Source organism: Alosa sapidissima, chromosome 11 (genome assembly GCF_018492685.1).
Source record: "Alosa sapidissima isolate fAloSap1 chromosome 11, fAloSap1.pri, whole genome shotgun sequence".
In the NCBI taxonomy this organism is placed as follows: Eukaryota; Metazoa; Chordata; class Actinopteri; order Clupeiformes; family Clupeidae; genus Alosa; species Alosa sapidissima.
Genome location: NC_055967.1, coordinates 34295080 through 34311970, shown reverse-complemented (window position 1 = coordinate 34311970; position 16891 = coordinate 34295080). Strand labels below are relative to the sequence as shown.

At 39.9% G+C, this 16891-nt stretch overlaps 1 protein-coding gene across 1 annotated transcript in view; it reads right to left on the bottom strand.

Moving 5' to 3' along the window:
* LOC121724386 (receptor-type tyrosine-protein phosphatase beta-like) overlaps nt 1-16891 on the bottom strand; it is a 43511-nt gene that overhangs the window by 19239 nt on the left and 7381 nt on the right. Inside the window, exons 2-12 of the mRNA XM_042110910.1 lie at nt 10675-10696; nt 10077-10337; nt 9711-9980; nt 8552-8812; nt 8186-8455; nt 5263-5523; nt 4897-5166; nt 1974-2234; nt 1608-1877; nt 448-708; nt 82-351 (exon numbers count right to left, since the gene is read on the bottom strand). Coding sequence (XP_041966844.1) covers nt 82-351; nt 448-708; nt 1608-1877; nt 1974-2234; nt 4897-5166; nt 5263-5523; nt 8186-8455; nt 8552-8812; nt 9711-9980; nt 10077-10337; nt 10675-10696 — 2677 coding nt within the window. The remainder of the gene's footprint in view (nt 1-81; nt 352-447; nt 709-1607; nt 1878-1973; nt 2235-4896; nt 5167-5262; nt 5524-8185; nt 8456-8551; nt 8813-9710; nt 9981-10076; nt 10338-10674; nt 10697-16891) is intronic.

The window sequence follows — 16891 nt, the reverse complement described above, 5'->3', positions numbered from 1 at the left end:
ACTCAAAGACATAATCCCAGAGACCAATATTTGTTTTTAAATAGATTGAGATGCACCTGTATACCTGAATACTGCACTTACTTGTTACAGTTTTCACTTCAACACGTTGGCTCTGGAGGCCAAATGGTCCAGTTGTTCTCACAGAGATGTCGTGAGATGTTCCTGGTGTGAGCTCTGTCAGGTTCTGGGATGTGATTTTGGTATTATACTCTCTGGACCAAGAAGAATTACTGATGGTGACAGTGTAGTTAAAACTGTCTGAGTTCTCCATCAAAGGGGCTGGAGCCCACGAAATAGAAATGGAGTTTGTAGTTGTATGGTCTATGCTGATACTTCCTGGAGGATTGGGATCTAAAAAAAAGGTTTTATTTGTATGATAAAATCCCGTTCTCCTTTGTGAAAACAATCTATTTACCAACAAAATTCTGTATATATTCTAATACTCACATGTTGCATTGGTCACTGGCTCAGACTCTTGACTAAAGTTCCCACTCTTTGTTATGACTGTGGCTGTGTATATCTTTCCAGCTGTCAGGTTCCAAAACTCATGGGAGTTGATACTTTTGTTCAGTAGACCACTACGTCTGCTGCTGCTGCTGTTCAGGAGAACCTCATAGAACTGCACATTTCCATTAGGAGCATCCCATGACACTGTGATGGAGTTATTGGACTGTTCTGTGATAGACAGCTGCTGCACAGTCTCTGGCCCTGGGTGACAGGAAGATAAAAACATTTAAACACAACCACATTGAAGAAAGGACAGTGTAAAGAAACAGGCAACTATAGACACAGTGATAAAACAAGGCAATGCCACATGGACTGAATCCTGAGAGAGATAAAATCCTTTACATAATCTGGAACAACACAGGTAGGACATATGATTTAAATGAAGGTGAACTGAAGATTACTGACATATCTGTCGGAGAACACATCCTGTCTCATGCTGTTTGCATTGATAGAGAGAAGTTAAAGGAATATTAAGACGTAATATATAAAACAAGTTCTGTGGCATGAAATTCTATATGGATATGCCTCTTTAAAGGGGTGATGTGTAGGATTTTAGTTGCCTTGAATGATCAATATGTCAACTATGGCACTATTCCATTGAGTTTCATGTTTGACAAAAGCACCTCTTAAAATACAAAATGGTACTACCGGTATGAGTGAGAACAGTCTGTTGGTAGCTGGTTAGCATGCTTCTTTACATTTTTTTTTTTTAATTTATTTTACATTTTACAGCTGTTTCTAGGTAATTTTCCATATTTTTTTTTACTAAAAATGACCTACACATAGCCCATTTAACAAGAATGTGTTGAATGGTTAAAGGGAGAGATCATTTAGTCACAGATACTGCAAAACCTACTTCCTAGAGAGATATTTCATGTAGGCTGAATGAGAAATGAAAACATTTGTGAGTGAATCACATATAATATATATTGCAATGCTCTAACTACTTGTTACAACATTTTCCACAGTGCTGGTGTTGAAGGTTTAGATGAAGAAGTAGGCAATGAAGATGCCATTTCACTCAAAGACATAATCCCAGAGACCAATATTTGTTTTTAAATAGATTGAGATGCACCTGTATACCTGAATACTGCACTTACTTGTTACAGTTTTCACTTCAACACGTTGGCTCTGGAGGCCAAATGGTCCAGTTGTTCTCACAGTGATGTTGTGAGATGTTCCTGGTGTGAGCTCTGTCAGGTTCTGGGATGTGGTGATGGTATTATACTCTCTGGACCAAGAAGAATTACTGATGGTGACAGTGTAGTTAAAACTGTCTGAGTTCTCCATCCAGAGGGCTGGAGCCCACGAAATAGAAATGGAGTTTGTAGTTGTATGGTCTATGCTGATACTTCCTGGAGGATTGGGATCTAAAAAAAAGGTTTTATTTGTATGATCAAATCCCGTTCTCCTTTGTGAAAACAATCTATTTACCAACAAAATTCTGTATATATTCTAATACTCACACGTTGCATTGGTCACTGGCTCAGACTCTTGACTAAAGTTCCCACTCTTTGTTATGACTGTGGCTGTGTATATCTTTCCAGCTGTCAGGTTCCAAAACTCATGGGAGTTGATACTTTTGTTCAGTAGACCACTACGTCTGCTGCTGCTGCTGTTCAGGAGAACCTCATAGAACTGCACATTTCCATTAGGAGCATCCCATGACACTGTGATGGAGTTATTGGACTGTTCTGTGATAGACAGCTGTTGCACAGTCTCTGGCCCTGGGTGACAGGAAGATAAAAACATTTAAACACAACCACATTGAAGAAAGGACAGTATAAAGAAACAGGCAACAATAGACACAGTGATAAAACAAGGCAATGCCACATGGACTGAATCCTGAGAGAGATAAAATCCTTTACATAATCTGGAACAACACAGGTAGGACATATCATTTAAATGAAGGTGAATTGAAGATTACTGACATATCTGTCGGAGAACACATCCTGTCTCATGCTGTTTGCATTGATAGAGAGAAGTTAAAGGAATATTAAGACGTAATATATAAAACAAGTTCTGTGGCATGAAATTCTATATGGATATGCCTCTTTAAAGGGGTGATGTGTAGGATTTTAGTTGCCTTGAATGATCAATATGTCAACTATGGCACTCTTCCATTGAGTTTCATGTTTGACAAAAGCACCTCTTAACCCTTTAGGCGCCAGAGGTTTTTTTCCGAAACGATCAATTTTGACATCTTTATTTCAAAAGGCTATATCTTAAAAGTGATAAGAGATAGAGACTTTCTGTAAATTAGAGAAATATTAAGGATGACCCAAAGTTTATGTAGAGATGAAATGTTTATATCTAATTTGCATATTATGACGTCATATGGTGGCGGCCATCTTGGATTATAGAATTTTCATGAAAAGTCGCATGTTTGAATGATAAAATGCACCACTTCTTTCCCCCCAAAATGTCCCTCACCTTCTGTATGCTATATTGCACAATACTGAATGCTCAGGTAAATAGTAAGTAGTGAACAAACTGTGTAAATCATTACTAATAAATGGCAGAAACAAACCAAATGCATGTAGCGGTAGACTGGCCTTTTGCTGTAGAGATTTTCCATTTACTACATACAGTAGGCACTCTGATTCCATGTATGGGGCACATATATATTATTCAGATGACACACAAACACAAGTAGACAAGACCTGTTTAGTTCAAAAGCTCATTTGCCACGGCAAGGCACATTTCAGGAGTGAGATGACGAGACAAGACAAGAGACAATGTTAGTATTTTTTTTCTTTTTGTTGTTTTTGTTGATGTTTTTTTGTTTTTTTTCTTAGCTGACAAAGACACACACATCACAAGGACATGAACACACAAAAAGGAACACATAGTGTACTGTATGTCCTAAATGATCAGGGAAGTAGATAGCAAATCAACAGTGTAAATCATTACTAAATGGCTGACATTTTTTTTTTATGTAGCAGGCCTTTTGCTGTAGAGATAATGACTCCCTATCCCTATCCATACAGGGCCGGCATTCCCATCATCTTGTGATAGACTATGCATGACCTAATGTGTGTGTGTGTGTGTGGGAGAGGGAGAGGGAGAGAGCGTGTCACCACCTCCACCATGCGAGCAGCATGGCCAGATCTGCCTCGCGCGCGCCGAGTGGAGAGAATTTGCGCAGCTCGGACTAGGCCTACTGTCATTCTCATTGCGACTCCCCACACTGCCACTACGTTCCCCCCTAACTGTCCTATGAGCACTTCGACCTCGTCTAACATACCCAGTGGCATTAGACAAAGGCTCCACCACGTTACTGTCGCCGCGATTGTGGAGAGGCACACGTTCAGAAGACAGAAGCTAGCGCTATGGATATTAGGCTACCTCCAGCCTCGTTCGCCACACCACTAACATACTGCTAACTTGAACACTCCGAACCCGTGAAACATTATTCCCACCAGTGACATTGGGCAAAAGATTCAACGTTTGTGCTTGGTGTAAGCTAAACTATGGAGTAAACTCTCACTTTGTCCAGCTGCATCATTGCAAGGCAGGGACGCATCTGAAGCCTCACTAAACGAATCACCGTCATTTTCTGAAGGCAGATATTCCCCTTCAGAATCAGGGTCCGCGAATAGAAGATCCAACACTTCATTTCAGGTAAACTTTTTTGATGCCATTAGACGATAATCTAATGCAAATACTCGCTGACGTTGACAATATCGCTCTGACAAAGTGGCTCACACGCACACTAGCTCCGGTATTTCATGCACTGATTCAATGCGCTGTAGCTAGAAAGTTTTGTTTAAAGCGTGTCCTTTTTTCGACTCGGGGATGACGTATGACATGTCTGCCATCTAGTGGAGTGGAAGTCGAACGAAATATGACACCCTATTTGACTAAATCGGCCGTTTTATTCAGTACCGCATCTTGTCGACTGTGGCGCCTAGAGGGTTAAAATACAAAATGGTACTACCGGTATGAGTGAGAACAGTATGTTGGTAGCTGGTTAGCATGCTTCTTCAAATTTTTTTTAAAAATTTATTTTACATTTTACAGCTGTTTCTAGGTAATTTTCCATATTTTTTTACTAAAAATTACCTACACATAGCCCATTTAACAAGAATGTGTTGAATGGTTAAAGGGAGAGATCATTTAGTCACAGATACTGTAAAACCTACTTCCTAGAGAGATATTTCATGTAGGCTGAATGAGAAATGAAAACATTTGTGAGTGAATCCCATATAATATATATTGCAATGCTCTAACTACTTGTTACAACATTTTCCACAGTCCTGGTGTTGAAGGTTTAGATGAAGAAGTAAGCAATGAAGATGCCATTTCAATCAAAGACATAATCCCAGAGACCAATATTTATTTTTAAATAGATTGAGATGCACCTGTATACCTGAATGCTGCACTTACTTGTTACAGTTTTCACTTCAACACGTTGGCTCTGGAGGCCAAATGGTCCAGTTGTTCTCACAGTGATGTTGTGAGATGTTCCTGGTGTGAGCTCTGTCAGGTTCTGGGATGTGGTGATGGTATTATACTCTCTGGACCAAGAAGAATTACTGATGGTGACAGTGTAGTTAAAACTGTCTGAGTTCTCCATCCAGAGGGCTGGAGCCCACGAAATAGAAATGGAGTTTGTAGTTGTATGGTCTATGCTGATACTTCCTGGAGGATTGGGATCTAAAAAAAAGGTTTTATTTGTATGATCAAATCCCGTTCTCCTTTGTGAAAACAATCTATTTACCAACAAAATTCTGTATATATTCTAATACTCACACGTTGCATTGGTCACTGGCTCAGACTCTTGACTAAAGTTCCCACTCTTTGTTATGACTGTGGCTGTGTATATCTTTCCAGCTGTCAGGTTCCAAAACTCATGGGAGTTGATACTTTTGTTCAGTAGACCACTACGTCTGCTGCTGCTGCTGTTCAGGAGAACCTCATAGAACTGCACATTTCCATTAGGAGCATCCCATGACACTGTGATGGAGTTATTGGACTGTTCTGTGATAGACAGCTGTTGCACAGTCTCTGGCCCTGGGTGACAGGAAGATAAAAACATTTAAACACAACCACATTGAAGAAAGGACAGTATAAAGAAACAGGCAACAATAGACACAGTGATAAAACAAGGCAATGCCACATGGACTGAATCCTGAGAGAGATAAAATCCTTTACATAATCTGGAACAACACAGGTAGGACATATCATTTAAATGAAGGTGAATTGAAGATTACTGACATATCTGTCGGAGAACACATCCTGTCTCATGCTGTTTGCATTGATAGAGAGAAGTTAAAGGAATATTAAGACGTAATATATAAAACAAGTTCTGTGGCATGAAATTCTATATGGATATGCCTCTTTAAAGGGGTGATGTGTAGGATTTTAGTTGCCTTGAATGATCAATATGTCAACTATGGCACTCTTCCATTGAGTTTCATGTTTGACAAAAGCACCTCTTAACCCTTTAGGCGCCAGAGGTTTTTTTCCGAAACGATCAATTTTGACATCTTTATTTCAAAAGGCTATATCTTAAAAGTGATAAGAGATAGAGACTTTCTGTAAATTAGAGAAATATTAAGGATGACCCAAAGTTTATGTAGAGATGAAATGTTTATATCTAATTTGCATATTATGACGTCATATGGTGGCGGCCATCTTGGATTATAGAATTTTCATGAAAAGTCGCATGTTTGAATGATAAAATGCACCACTTCTTTCCCCCCAAAATGTCCCTCACCTTCTGTATGCTATATTGCACAATACTGAATGCTCAGGTAAATAGTAAGTAGTGAACAAACTGTGTAAATCATTACTAATAAATGGCAGAAACAAACCAAATGCATGTAGCGGTAGACTGGCCTTTTGCTGTAGAGATTTTCCATTTACTACATACAGTAGGCACTCTGATTCCATGTATGGGGCACATATATATTATTCAGATGACACACAAACACAAGTAGACAAGACCTGTTTAGTTCAAAAGCTCATTTGCCACGGCAAGGCACATTTCAGGAGTGAGATGACGAGACAAGACAAGAGACAATGTTAGTATTTTTTTTCTTTTTGTTGTTTTTGTTGATGTTTTTTTGTTTTTTTTCTTAGCTGACAAAGACACACACATCACAAGGACATGAACACACAAAAAGGAACACATAGTGTACTGTATGTCCTAAATGATCAGGGAAGTAGATAGCAAATCAACAGTGTAAATCATTACTAAATGGCTGACATTTTTTTTTTATGTAGCAGGCCTTTTGCTGTAGAGATAATGACTCCCTATCCCTATCCATACAGGGCCGGCATTCCCATCATCTTGTGATAGACTATGCATGACCTAATGTGTGTGTGTGTGTGTGGGAGAGGGAGAGGGAGAGAGCGTGTCACCACCTCCACCATGCGAGCAGCATGGCCAGATCTGCCTCGCGCGCGCCGAGTGGAGAGAATTTGCGCAGCTCGGACTAGGCCTACTGTCATTCTCATTGCGACTCCCCACACTGCCACTACGTTCCCCCCTAACTGTCCTATGAGCACTTCGACCTCGTCTAACATACCCAGTGGCATTAGACAAAGGCTCCACCACGTTACTGTCGCCGCGATTGTGGAGAGGCACACGTTCAGAAGACAGAAGCTAGCGCTATGGATATTAGGCTACCTCCAGCCTCGTTCGCCACACCACTAACATACTGCTAACTTGAACACTCCGAACCCGTGAAACATTATTCCCACCAGTGACATTGGGCAAAAGATTCAACGTTTGTGCTTGGTGTAAGCTAAACTATGGAGTAAACTCTCACTTTGTCCAGCTGCATCATTGCAAGGCAGGGACGCATCTGAAGCCTCACTAAACGAATCACCGTCATTTTCTGAAGGCAGATATTCCCCTTCAGAATCAGGGTCCGCGAATAGAAGATCCAACACTTCATTTCAGGTAAACTTTTTTGATGCCATTAGACGATAATCTAATGCAAATACTCGCTGACGTTGACAATATCGCTCTGACAAAGTGGCTCACACGCACACTAGCTCCGGTATTTCATGCACTGATTCAATGCGCTGTAGCTAGAAAGTTTTGTTTAAAGCGTGTCCTTTTTTCGACTCGGGGATGACGTATGACATGTCTGCCATCTAGTGGAGTGGAAGTCGAACGAAATATGACACCCTATTTGACTAAATCGGCCGTTTTATTCAGTACCGCATCTTGTCGACTGTGGCGCCTAGAGGGTTAAAATACAAAATGGTACTACCGGTATGAGTGAGAACAGTATGTTGGTAGCTGGTTAGCATGCTTCTTCAAATTTTTTTTAAAAATTTATTTTACATTTTACAGCTGTTTCTAGGTAATTTTCCATATTTTTTTACTAAAAATTACCTACACATAGCCCATTTAACAAGAATGTGTTGAATGGTTAAAGGGAGAGATCATTTAGTCACAGATACTGTAAAACCTACTTCCTAGAGAGATATTTCATGTAGGCTGAATGAGAAATGAAAACATTTGTGAGTGAATCCCATATAATATATATTGCAATGCTCTAACTACTTGTTACAACATTTTCCACAGTCCTGGTGTTGAAGGTTTAGATGAAGAAGTAAGCAATGAAGATGCCATTTCAATCAAAGACATAATCCCAGAGACCAATATTTATTTTTAAATAGATTGAGATGCACCTGTATACCTGAATGCTGCACTTACTTGTTACAGTTTTCACTTCAACACGTTGACTCTGGAGGCCAAATGGTCCAGTTGTTCTCACAGAGATGTCGTGAGATGTTCCTGGTGTGAGCTCTGTCAGGTTCTGGGATGTGGTGATGGTATTATACTCTCTGGACCAAGAAGAATTACTGATGGTGACAGTGTAGTTAAAACTGTCTGAGTTCTCCATCAAGAGGGCTGGAGCCCACGAAATAGAAATGGAGTTTGTAGTTGTATGGTCTATGCTGATACTTCCTGGAGGATTGGGATCTAAAAAAAAGGTTTTATTTGTATGATAAAATCCCGTTCTCCTTTGTGAAAACAATCTATTTACCAACAAAATTCTGTATATATTCTAATACTCACATGTTGCATTGGTCACTGGCTCAGACTCTTGACTAAAGTTCCCACTCTTTGTTATGACTGTGGCTGTGTATATCTTTCCAGCTGTCAGGTTCCAAAACTCATGGGAGTTGATACTTTTGTTCAGTAGACCACTACGTCTGCTGCTGCTGCTGTTCAGGAGAACCTCATAGAACTGCACATTTCCATTAGGAGCATCCCATGACACTGTGATGGAGTTATTGGACTGTTCTGTGATAGACAGCTGCTGCACAGTCTCTGGCCCTGGGTGACAGGAAGATAAAAACATTTAAACACAACCACATTGAAGAAAGGACAGTATAAAGAAACAGGCAACTATAGACACAGTGATAAAACAAGGCAATGCCACATGGACTGAATCCTGAGAGACATAAAATCCTTTACATAATCTGGAACAACACAGGTAGGACATATCATTTAAATGAAGGTGAACTGAAGATTACTGACATATCTGTCGGAGAACACATCCTGTCTCATGCTGTTTGCATTGATAGAGAGAAGTTAAAGGAATATTAAGACGTAATATATAAAACAAGTTCTGTAGCATGAAATTCTATATGGATATGCCTCTTTAAAGGGGTGATGTGTAGGATTTTAGTTGCCTTGAATGATCAATATGGCAACTATGGCACTCTTCCATTGAGTTTCATGTTTGACAAAAGCACCTCTTAAAATACAAAATGGTACTACCGGTATGAGTGAGAACAGTCTGTTGGTAGCTGGTTAGCATGCTTCTTTACATTTTTTTTTTTAAATTTATTTTACATTTTACAGCTGTTTCTAGGGAATTTTCCATATTTTTTTTACTAAAAATGACCTACACATAGCCCATTTAACAAGAATGTGTTGAATGGTTAAAGGGAGAGATCATTTAGTCACAGATACTGCAAAACCTACTTCCTAGAGAGATATTTCATGTAGGCTGAATGAGAAATGAAAACATTTGTGAGTGAATCACATATAATATATATTGCAATGCTCTAACTACTTGTTACAACATTTTCCACAGTGCTGGTGTTGAAGGTTTAGATTAAGAAGTAGGCAATGAAGATGCCATTTCACTCAAAGACGTAGTCCCAGAGACCAATATTTGTTTTTAAATAGATTGAGATGCACCTGTATACCTGAATACTGCACTTACTTGTTACAGTTTTCACTTCAACACGTTGGCTCTGGAGGCCAAATGGTCCAGTTGTTCTCACAGAGATGTCGTGAGATGTTCCTGGTGTGAGCTCTGTCAGGTTCTGGGATGTGGTGATGGTATTATACTCTCTGGACCAAGAAGAATTACTGATGGTGACAGTGTAGTTAAAACTGTCTGAGTTCTCCATCCAGAGGGCTGGAGCCCACGAAATAGAAATGGAGTGTGTAGTTGTATGGTCTATGCTGATACTTCCTGGAGGATTGGGATCTAAAAAAAAGGTTTTATTTGTATGATAAAATCCCATTCTCCTTTGTGAAAACAATCTATTTACCAACAAAATTCTGTATATATTCTAATACTCACACGTTGCATTGGTCACTGGCTCAGACTCTTGACTAAAGTTCCCACTCTTTGTTATGACTGTGGCTGTGTATATCTTTCCAGCTGTCAGGTTCCAAAACTCATGGGAGTTGATACTTTTGTTCAGTAGACCACTACGTCTGCTGCTGCTGCTGTTCAGGAGAACCTCATAGAACTCCACAGGTCCATTAGGAGCATCCCATGACACTGTGATGGAGTTATTGGACTGTTCTGTGATAGACAGCTGCTGCACAGTCTCTGGCCCTGGGTGACAGGAAAAGACAGAACACATTGTATTGGAATGTATTGGAACAAATGTTGAGCACACATAGTTAGCTTTGCTGACTAGTGCCTATTTGCTTCATATGATGGAAACATGTGTAAAGAGTGCTATTTGAATCCAGGATAGGCTGTGGTGTTGTTATCACCAAATCTGCTCAATCATGATCTGTATTTTGTCTTTGGAGTTGGTATATGATGACAACTACTAAGAGGAAACCCTACCACAATCCTGGTAAATTGAATATTTGAATATTACATATCATGTAAATATGTGTGCTGTTTCTTTACCAGTCCAAAAAGAAGGTAGTTAACTACTTACCATTGCTTTGGGCCTCTGAGATCTATGGGGAAGGCAAAACCACAAATCTGAATAAAACACATACAGAATGCACTGCTCTGTCTCTCTTTAGCGTGTTCTGCTGCAAAGCCTCTAGAGGGCAGTGTTAGCATGGTCAACTCATCTACTTCCCTTTACTTTTCAAACATTCATAGAGAGAATCGCATATTCATTCCTATGCAAACCAAAAATGTGCTTTTATTTATTTTGCCCTTACCCAGTATTTATACTTGACACTGACACTGATACATATACCAATTAAACTCAGATGATGCAATGCAACCATAAAGAGGCGACATTTTATAGTGGATGAAATCAGCATTGAACATGTCAACATTTTTATTTCAGTAAGTATGCTTCCAGTGAGCCTATGAAATTTACACCAGGCATTAGTATTAAGTCAGGTAATCCATACATATTCAAAAAAATACAAACATTTAAGTCCATAAGTAGAGTTATGTGTAATAAAGTGGAATGACAGTGGGAAAAAAGTATTGAATACACTAAGAAAAAGCAGTACACTAAGGCAAGGAAATGCAAGGAACAAACTGTTATTCAACTGTTATCCCTCTTATCTGTGCAAATTAATATAAGCTGGGTTAGTAAATATTGATAGGCTATAAAAAGGTTTCTCCTGACACACAATGGGTAAAAGCAAAGAGCTCTACCAAAACCTTTGCAACCTTGTTTTGTGAAACATATCAATGGAACTGGATACAGGCTTTTTTCAAAACTTTTCAAAACAGAATTGTCCAGTAAGCACCATTGAGGCCATTATCTGCAAGTGGAAGGAACATCACTCCATCATCAACCTGCCTTGCACAGGAGCTCCTCGCAAGATTTCTGACCAGGGAGTCAGAAGGATAGTCAGAAGAGTCGCCCAAGAGCTAAGGTCTACTCGGAGAAAGCTCCAGAAAGTCTTGTAGGCAGCTGGTACAATTGTTACAGAGAAAATCATAGGCAATGCACTCCATCACCATGGCCTCTATGCACACTCACCCCACAAGACTGCATTACTAAAGAAAAACATGTTGAAGCTTGTTTAAAGTTTGCTACACAACATTTTGGACAAGCCAGTGAAACACTGAGAGCATATAGTCTGGTTAGACGCGAGTAAAATTGAACTTTTTGGATGTCATACTACACACCATGTTTGGAGGAGAAATGACACTGTACATCAAACTCTACAAATGCCATACCAACAGTGCAGTTTGGAGTTGGACGCATCATAGTGTGGGGCTGTTTTTCATCTCATGGTACTGGCAGACTTCATACACTTAAAAAAGAGTGTATGATTGGAGCCATTTTTGTCTGGGAGAATCTTGCCATCCACCAGGATGATGAAGATTAGACATGAATGGACCTTCCAGCAGGACATCAATCCAAAGCATACAGCAACGGAAACTCTCAATTGGTGTCAGAGAAAGAAAATCAAGCCCCTGACTAAAATCCAATTGAACATTTGTAGAAAGAACTAAAGATCAGGATTCACAAGAGGGCCCCACTGCAATCTTCAAAATTGGGCTTAAATCACACCTGAATACTGAATACTCCAACTGATTTTTTTTTCATACAGGAAAATGTCTTGAAGTTGTCATTAAAAGGCTTTTCCACAATGTATCCTGAGTATTCATGATCCTGATCCTGAGTTCATATTGATGTCTGGTGAAAATTTCATGTGAATAGCCTCACTGAAAGTATACTTACTGATAACGAATATTGACAAGTTCAATACTTATTTCCCCTGCTGTATATCATTGCTGTGGTTACTTTATTCATTATAATTATCACCATCATAATTATCCCTGCCATTATCATCATCATCATCATCATCATCATAGTCTGACAGTATTAGGTGCTGAATTGAAGACACCATGGGATGACATGGACAATGGGATGGACTTCAGGGATAACATTTAGTGTCATGACTTGCATGCATCCGCATAGTGGCCAAAGTGGAAAGCAGAATCTGGTGATGTCGTGACTTGAGGAGGGGGGAAGCAGCACACTTTCGGGGGAAGTGGAGTACCAATAGAAAAAATTGTCTTAATGACACCTGATATATGAGGTGGAGTTGTGCGTGTGGTACAACAACCTCTGAATCTGTTCATAATATGTTTTGGACAAGGGAAATAAATGGTTCCTCTGATTGTATGAAACCGTGGTATGCTGTAGTTCTTGCGCAACCTATCACAGACTCGCGTATGCATGCACAGACACACACACACACACACACAATCTGAACTCTATGTAATCATGTAAACTCCCTTTTTTCTCAAATGTTTTTCATTAATTTGAGCCCTTTAATGATTAGTTTTAAGAACACATACTCCAGGCATTAGCTAACACAACTGCATTACCTTCTGTTTACAAAACTGCTAATTATTAAACCCACTTACACCTGTGGTTGTGTAACAGCATCAATACCATACTTTCCACTTCAAAGGCTGATTTAATTTATGGAGCAACACTTGTGCTCACTGACAAAACTGAACTGTGTATTTAAGTCTTTCAACTCTACTCAACTCTACTGTCTATTCACTTCCTGTTTATTTTTGTATTAACTATGATTATAAAATATGAAACTCATTAGTTATTGATTAGTTTGTTGTAGTCAATTGTTGATTTGAAAAGCTTCATTAGCTTCATTGCTTGTATTTTACTATAAGTGGCTTTGAATTCCCACATGACTACATTTAAATGTTAATATATATTATTGGTTTCCCTATAATTTCCCTACTTTCCTTTATTTAGGGATTTGCTGTACATATTTCCCATTTCCGGCAAGTGGACATTCTAAAAATATCTGGGTGTGAGAGAGATGAAATACATTTGACTATTATGTGAGTGAATATGGAGTAAGTGAAGTAAGCTACTGTGATACATGGAAAACTGCATCATGACTCTGTTCTGCTGCAGTTTATCTGAGACGGGAGCTCACCGTGCAGGGAGCACACACAGGGATACAAATATCCATATTCATGGTAATGCAAATCCATTTGGATAAAAGTCTCACCATGACGTCAGCTGAAGTAAATACTACGTCACCTCTACATTACCGGTGTGAGTTATTCCTTTTTTGTCTGCATCATTTTTCTCCCCTCCCTTCGATTGTTCTATTGTTGTTTTCTCCCCTCCCTTCGATTGTTCTATTGTTGTTTTCTCCCCTCCCTTCGATTGTTCTATTGTTGTTTTTCTTTTTCTCTTTCACTCTTTTCTTTTTCTTTCCATTCTCTCTCCCTCGCTCGCTCGCTCTCTCTTTCTCTCAAGGTGACTGTTCAATAAAATAAAACAAAATGCAACAACAGGACACTTCATCTGAGCCTTTTGGCTGGGAGCTACCACAGATAATATAAATATTAAATAAATATTTACTCAGTACTGTACGTACAGTAGGCCTACCACTCATTCTCAGTTGCCAATGTTCGCGCAAATGTGCATGTGAGTTGCTAACTACACCCTGGCAGGTTTAGGCCCAACTTCCCTCTCAAAACCCTCTTTCCACTAAGCAGATGTGTCAGCTACAGTAACTGAGCAGAAACGAGTTGGGCCAGTTTCCCAAACATGGAGTAAGCCTAGTACTGCACTAAAAGAAACCTTCAATTGAGATTTCCACTGGCTAGTCTGGACTAGTTTACACTCTGGGAAGAATAACACATTGAACACTGTTTTGTGTTTTTATATAGTTTTGAGTGTATGAAAGATAGTGATTAAAAAGTAAGGAAATAGTCAACTTTACAGTGATAAAATATGAGGAAATATTCAACTTTACTTCTGACATTGGCTCCAGTTAAACTTTGTGTTACAATACTGTATGAGAACACTTAAGCGCTACTTGAACTAGGACAATATTGGCTCCTTTATCTGTTGACAACATCTGCTATATTCTTTTTAGATTCTTAGATTAAGTATTTTTCACATTTCACACATTCTCTGACTCTGCGCTAACACACACACACACACTCACACACACACACACACGCACACATGCACACGCACACACACACACACACACACACACACACACACACACATATGCACAACTCAAACACACATGCACTCACAGAGACGCACACACACACACACACACACACACACACACACACACACACCCCGCTCCCACTCTGGCCCCTTCCGGTGCTGCCCCTCTCCTGGGAGCTAGCTCCTCTGGCCTCCTTGGCCTCTTCCTGCTGCTCAGCTCGGCGCTGACGGAGGGTCAGGCCCCGCCCACTTCTGTTCAGCTGAGGCATGAGCAGAGGCTGAGAAAATATGGACTCACTGCAACTGGACATATCATTTCCCACTCTAGTGTCTATCAGTTCTCTGACAGTTTTTGAATGAGTAGACTTTGTACTCTGAGGAGATGCTTACTGTATAAGATGTTATTATTAGTTAGAGTCTGAAAGACTAATACAGCAAATGCCACACACAGTTTTTCATGCAATCATCACCCCCCCCCCCCCCTACACACACACACACACACACACACACACAAACACAACCTGAATTCATCATGGTGATCGTCATGGTGATCTGGCATTTTTGAGACATAGCAATCTAAGCGCATGTGAAGCGAGATGCATGGGGGCGAGCCTGAGGTCACTTTCGCTATTTTAACACCCTTTAAAAAAAAACGTGTGAACTTGAGCATTTGGCGGAAAAGTCCTCACTGTGCTGGGTGAAAGATAGGAAGAAGACTTGCGTCATGCTTAGCACCACGATGCACCGGGTGTAAGGTAGGGCCCTATAGAGTATCAATGCTGATCACATCATGGCAACAGTGATATGATCATGATTTGCTGGTAAGATGCCAAAGTCAAAGAGCATTGGTCCACATGAGAAAGACGATAAAACAGTAAGGTTAGTGATATAGAGACGTGAGATAGCAGTATCTGCCCTGCAGCAAATGTCCAGTGATGCTCTCAGCGTGTCCCCCAAGGGATTACTGTTTCTCATCCCTGTAGTCTACTTGTATGTCCATTTTCTAACAAAAGTCTTGATATTCTTTTAACCTCCCGTCTTTCCCTTTCTGTATAGCCCATAGTAGTATACACGCTTTTGAAAAGCTGACGTGCTGTCGCTTTGTAAGTGTGACATGCCAACACTAGACATGGTGTTATGACAACCCTCCCACTAAGATGAGGCGAAGGGCTTTCGCTAACTTCTCGTAAACCATGAACAGATTCAGTTTTTTTTTTTTTACTGTTTCTCAACAAACAACTGAGTGTAGCAACAATGTCCACGATGCTGACAAAATTTTTCTGTGTGATTCATGGTCTGCTTGTGACCGCATGGGTTAGATACAACCTCTATATGACCTCTATATGACCTGTTCATAACAGGGCATTGATTGAAAAGTCCTGAAGTTGCCACTGAAGAGAACTTCACCTCTGAAACGGCAGAGCCTGCTGGATGCATTGAGAATAATAACCTCTTCTTGATGCTCTGCTATTGGCAACTGATTTGCTCTCTGCTCATCAGCTGTTAAAAGTTCTGCTCTATTGCACTTCTCTGTTTACCAGTGTTTCCAGTTTTTCCCGTGTACCTAACTGACATAGCATTAGCTTTCCCTTATCACACTCGGGTCAGAGAGTTTTACTGTAGAAGGAAGGATCAAGTGTGGTTGAAGATCTGGAGACCGGCACTTAACAAGATTTATTTCAAGAAAGATTTTCTTTCAGTTTTTTTGTGCAGTGTATTCCAGCCTGGAACACAGAACTGCACAGTGTTTTGGATGGCTGGTGGGAACGGCTTATGTGTTTGTCTGTCCATTCCCTGACCATACGTGTACCATCAAAATTAATATCAAAATCCTACCAAAACAAGATGTCTGAAAAAAGGCACCTAAAAAGTGTCAAAGTGTTGTTTTAAAAAAGAGCATACTGTTCATCTTGAATACCCTCACACATATACACCCAGAACTTTTCCATTTCTCTTTCTGTCAAGCTCTCTGACACCGCTGTCACTGACATCTCTTAACTTCTCACTTCTCTAACACTCTCATCACGCCAGAGGCAGATCACTTCTAAGAGACGACCTGTTACAGTAACACAGGCTCAAGTCAATCCAGTGCTTAAAAGCAGTGTACTAACTTAGACCTTATCTTAAAAGTAGAAGTGTCAAAATATGTGTACACAGTACTCTCTCTTTCTATCTTAGTCAGAATTTTTTGCTATCATCATCATCATACAAACTTCGC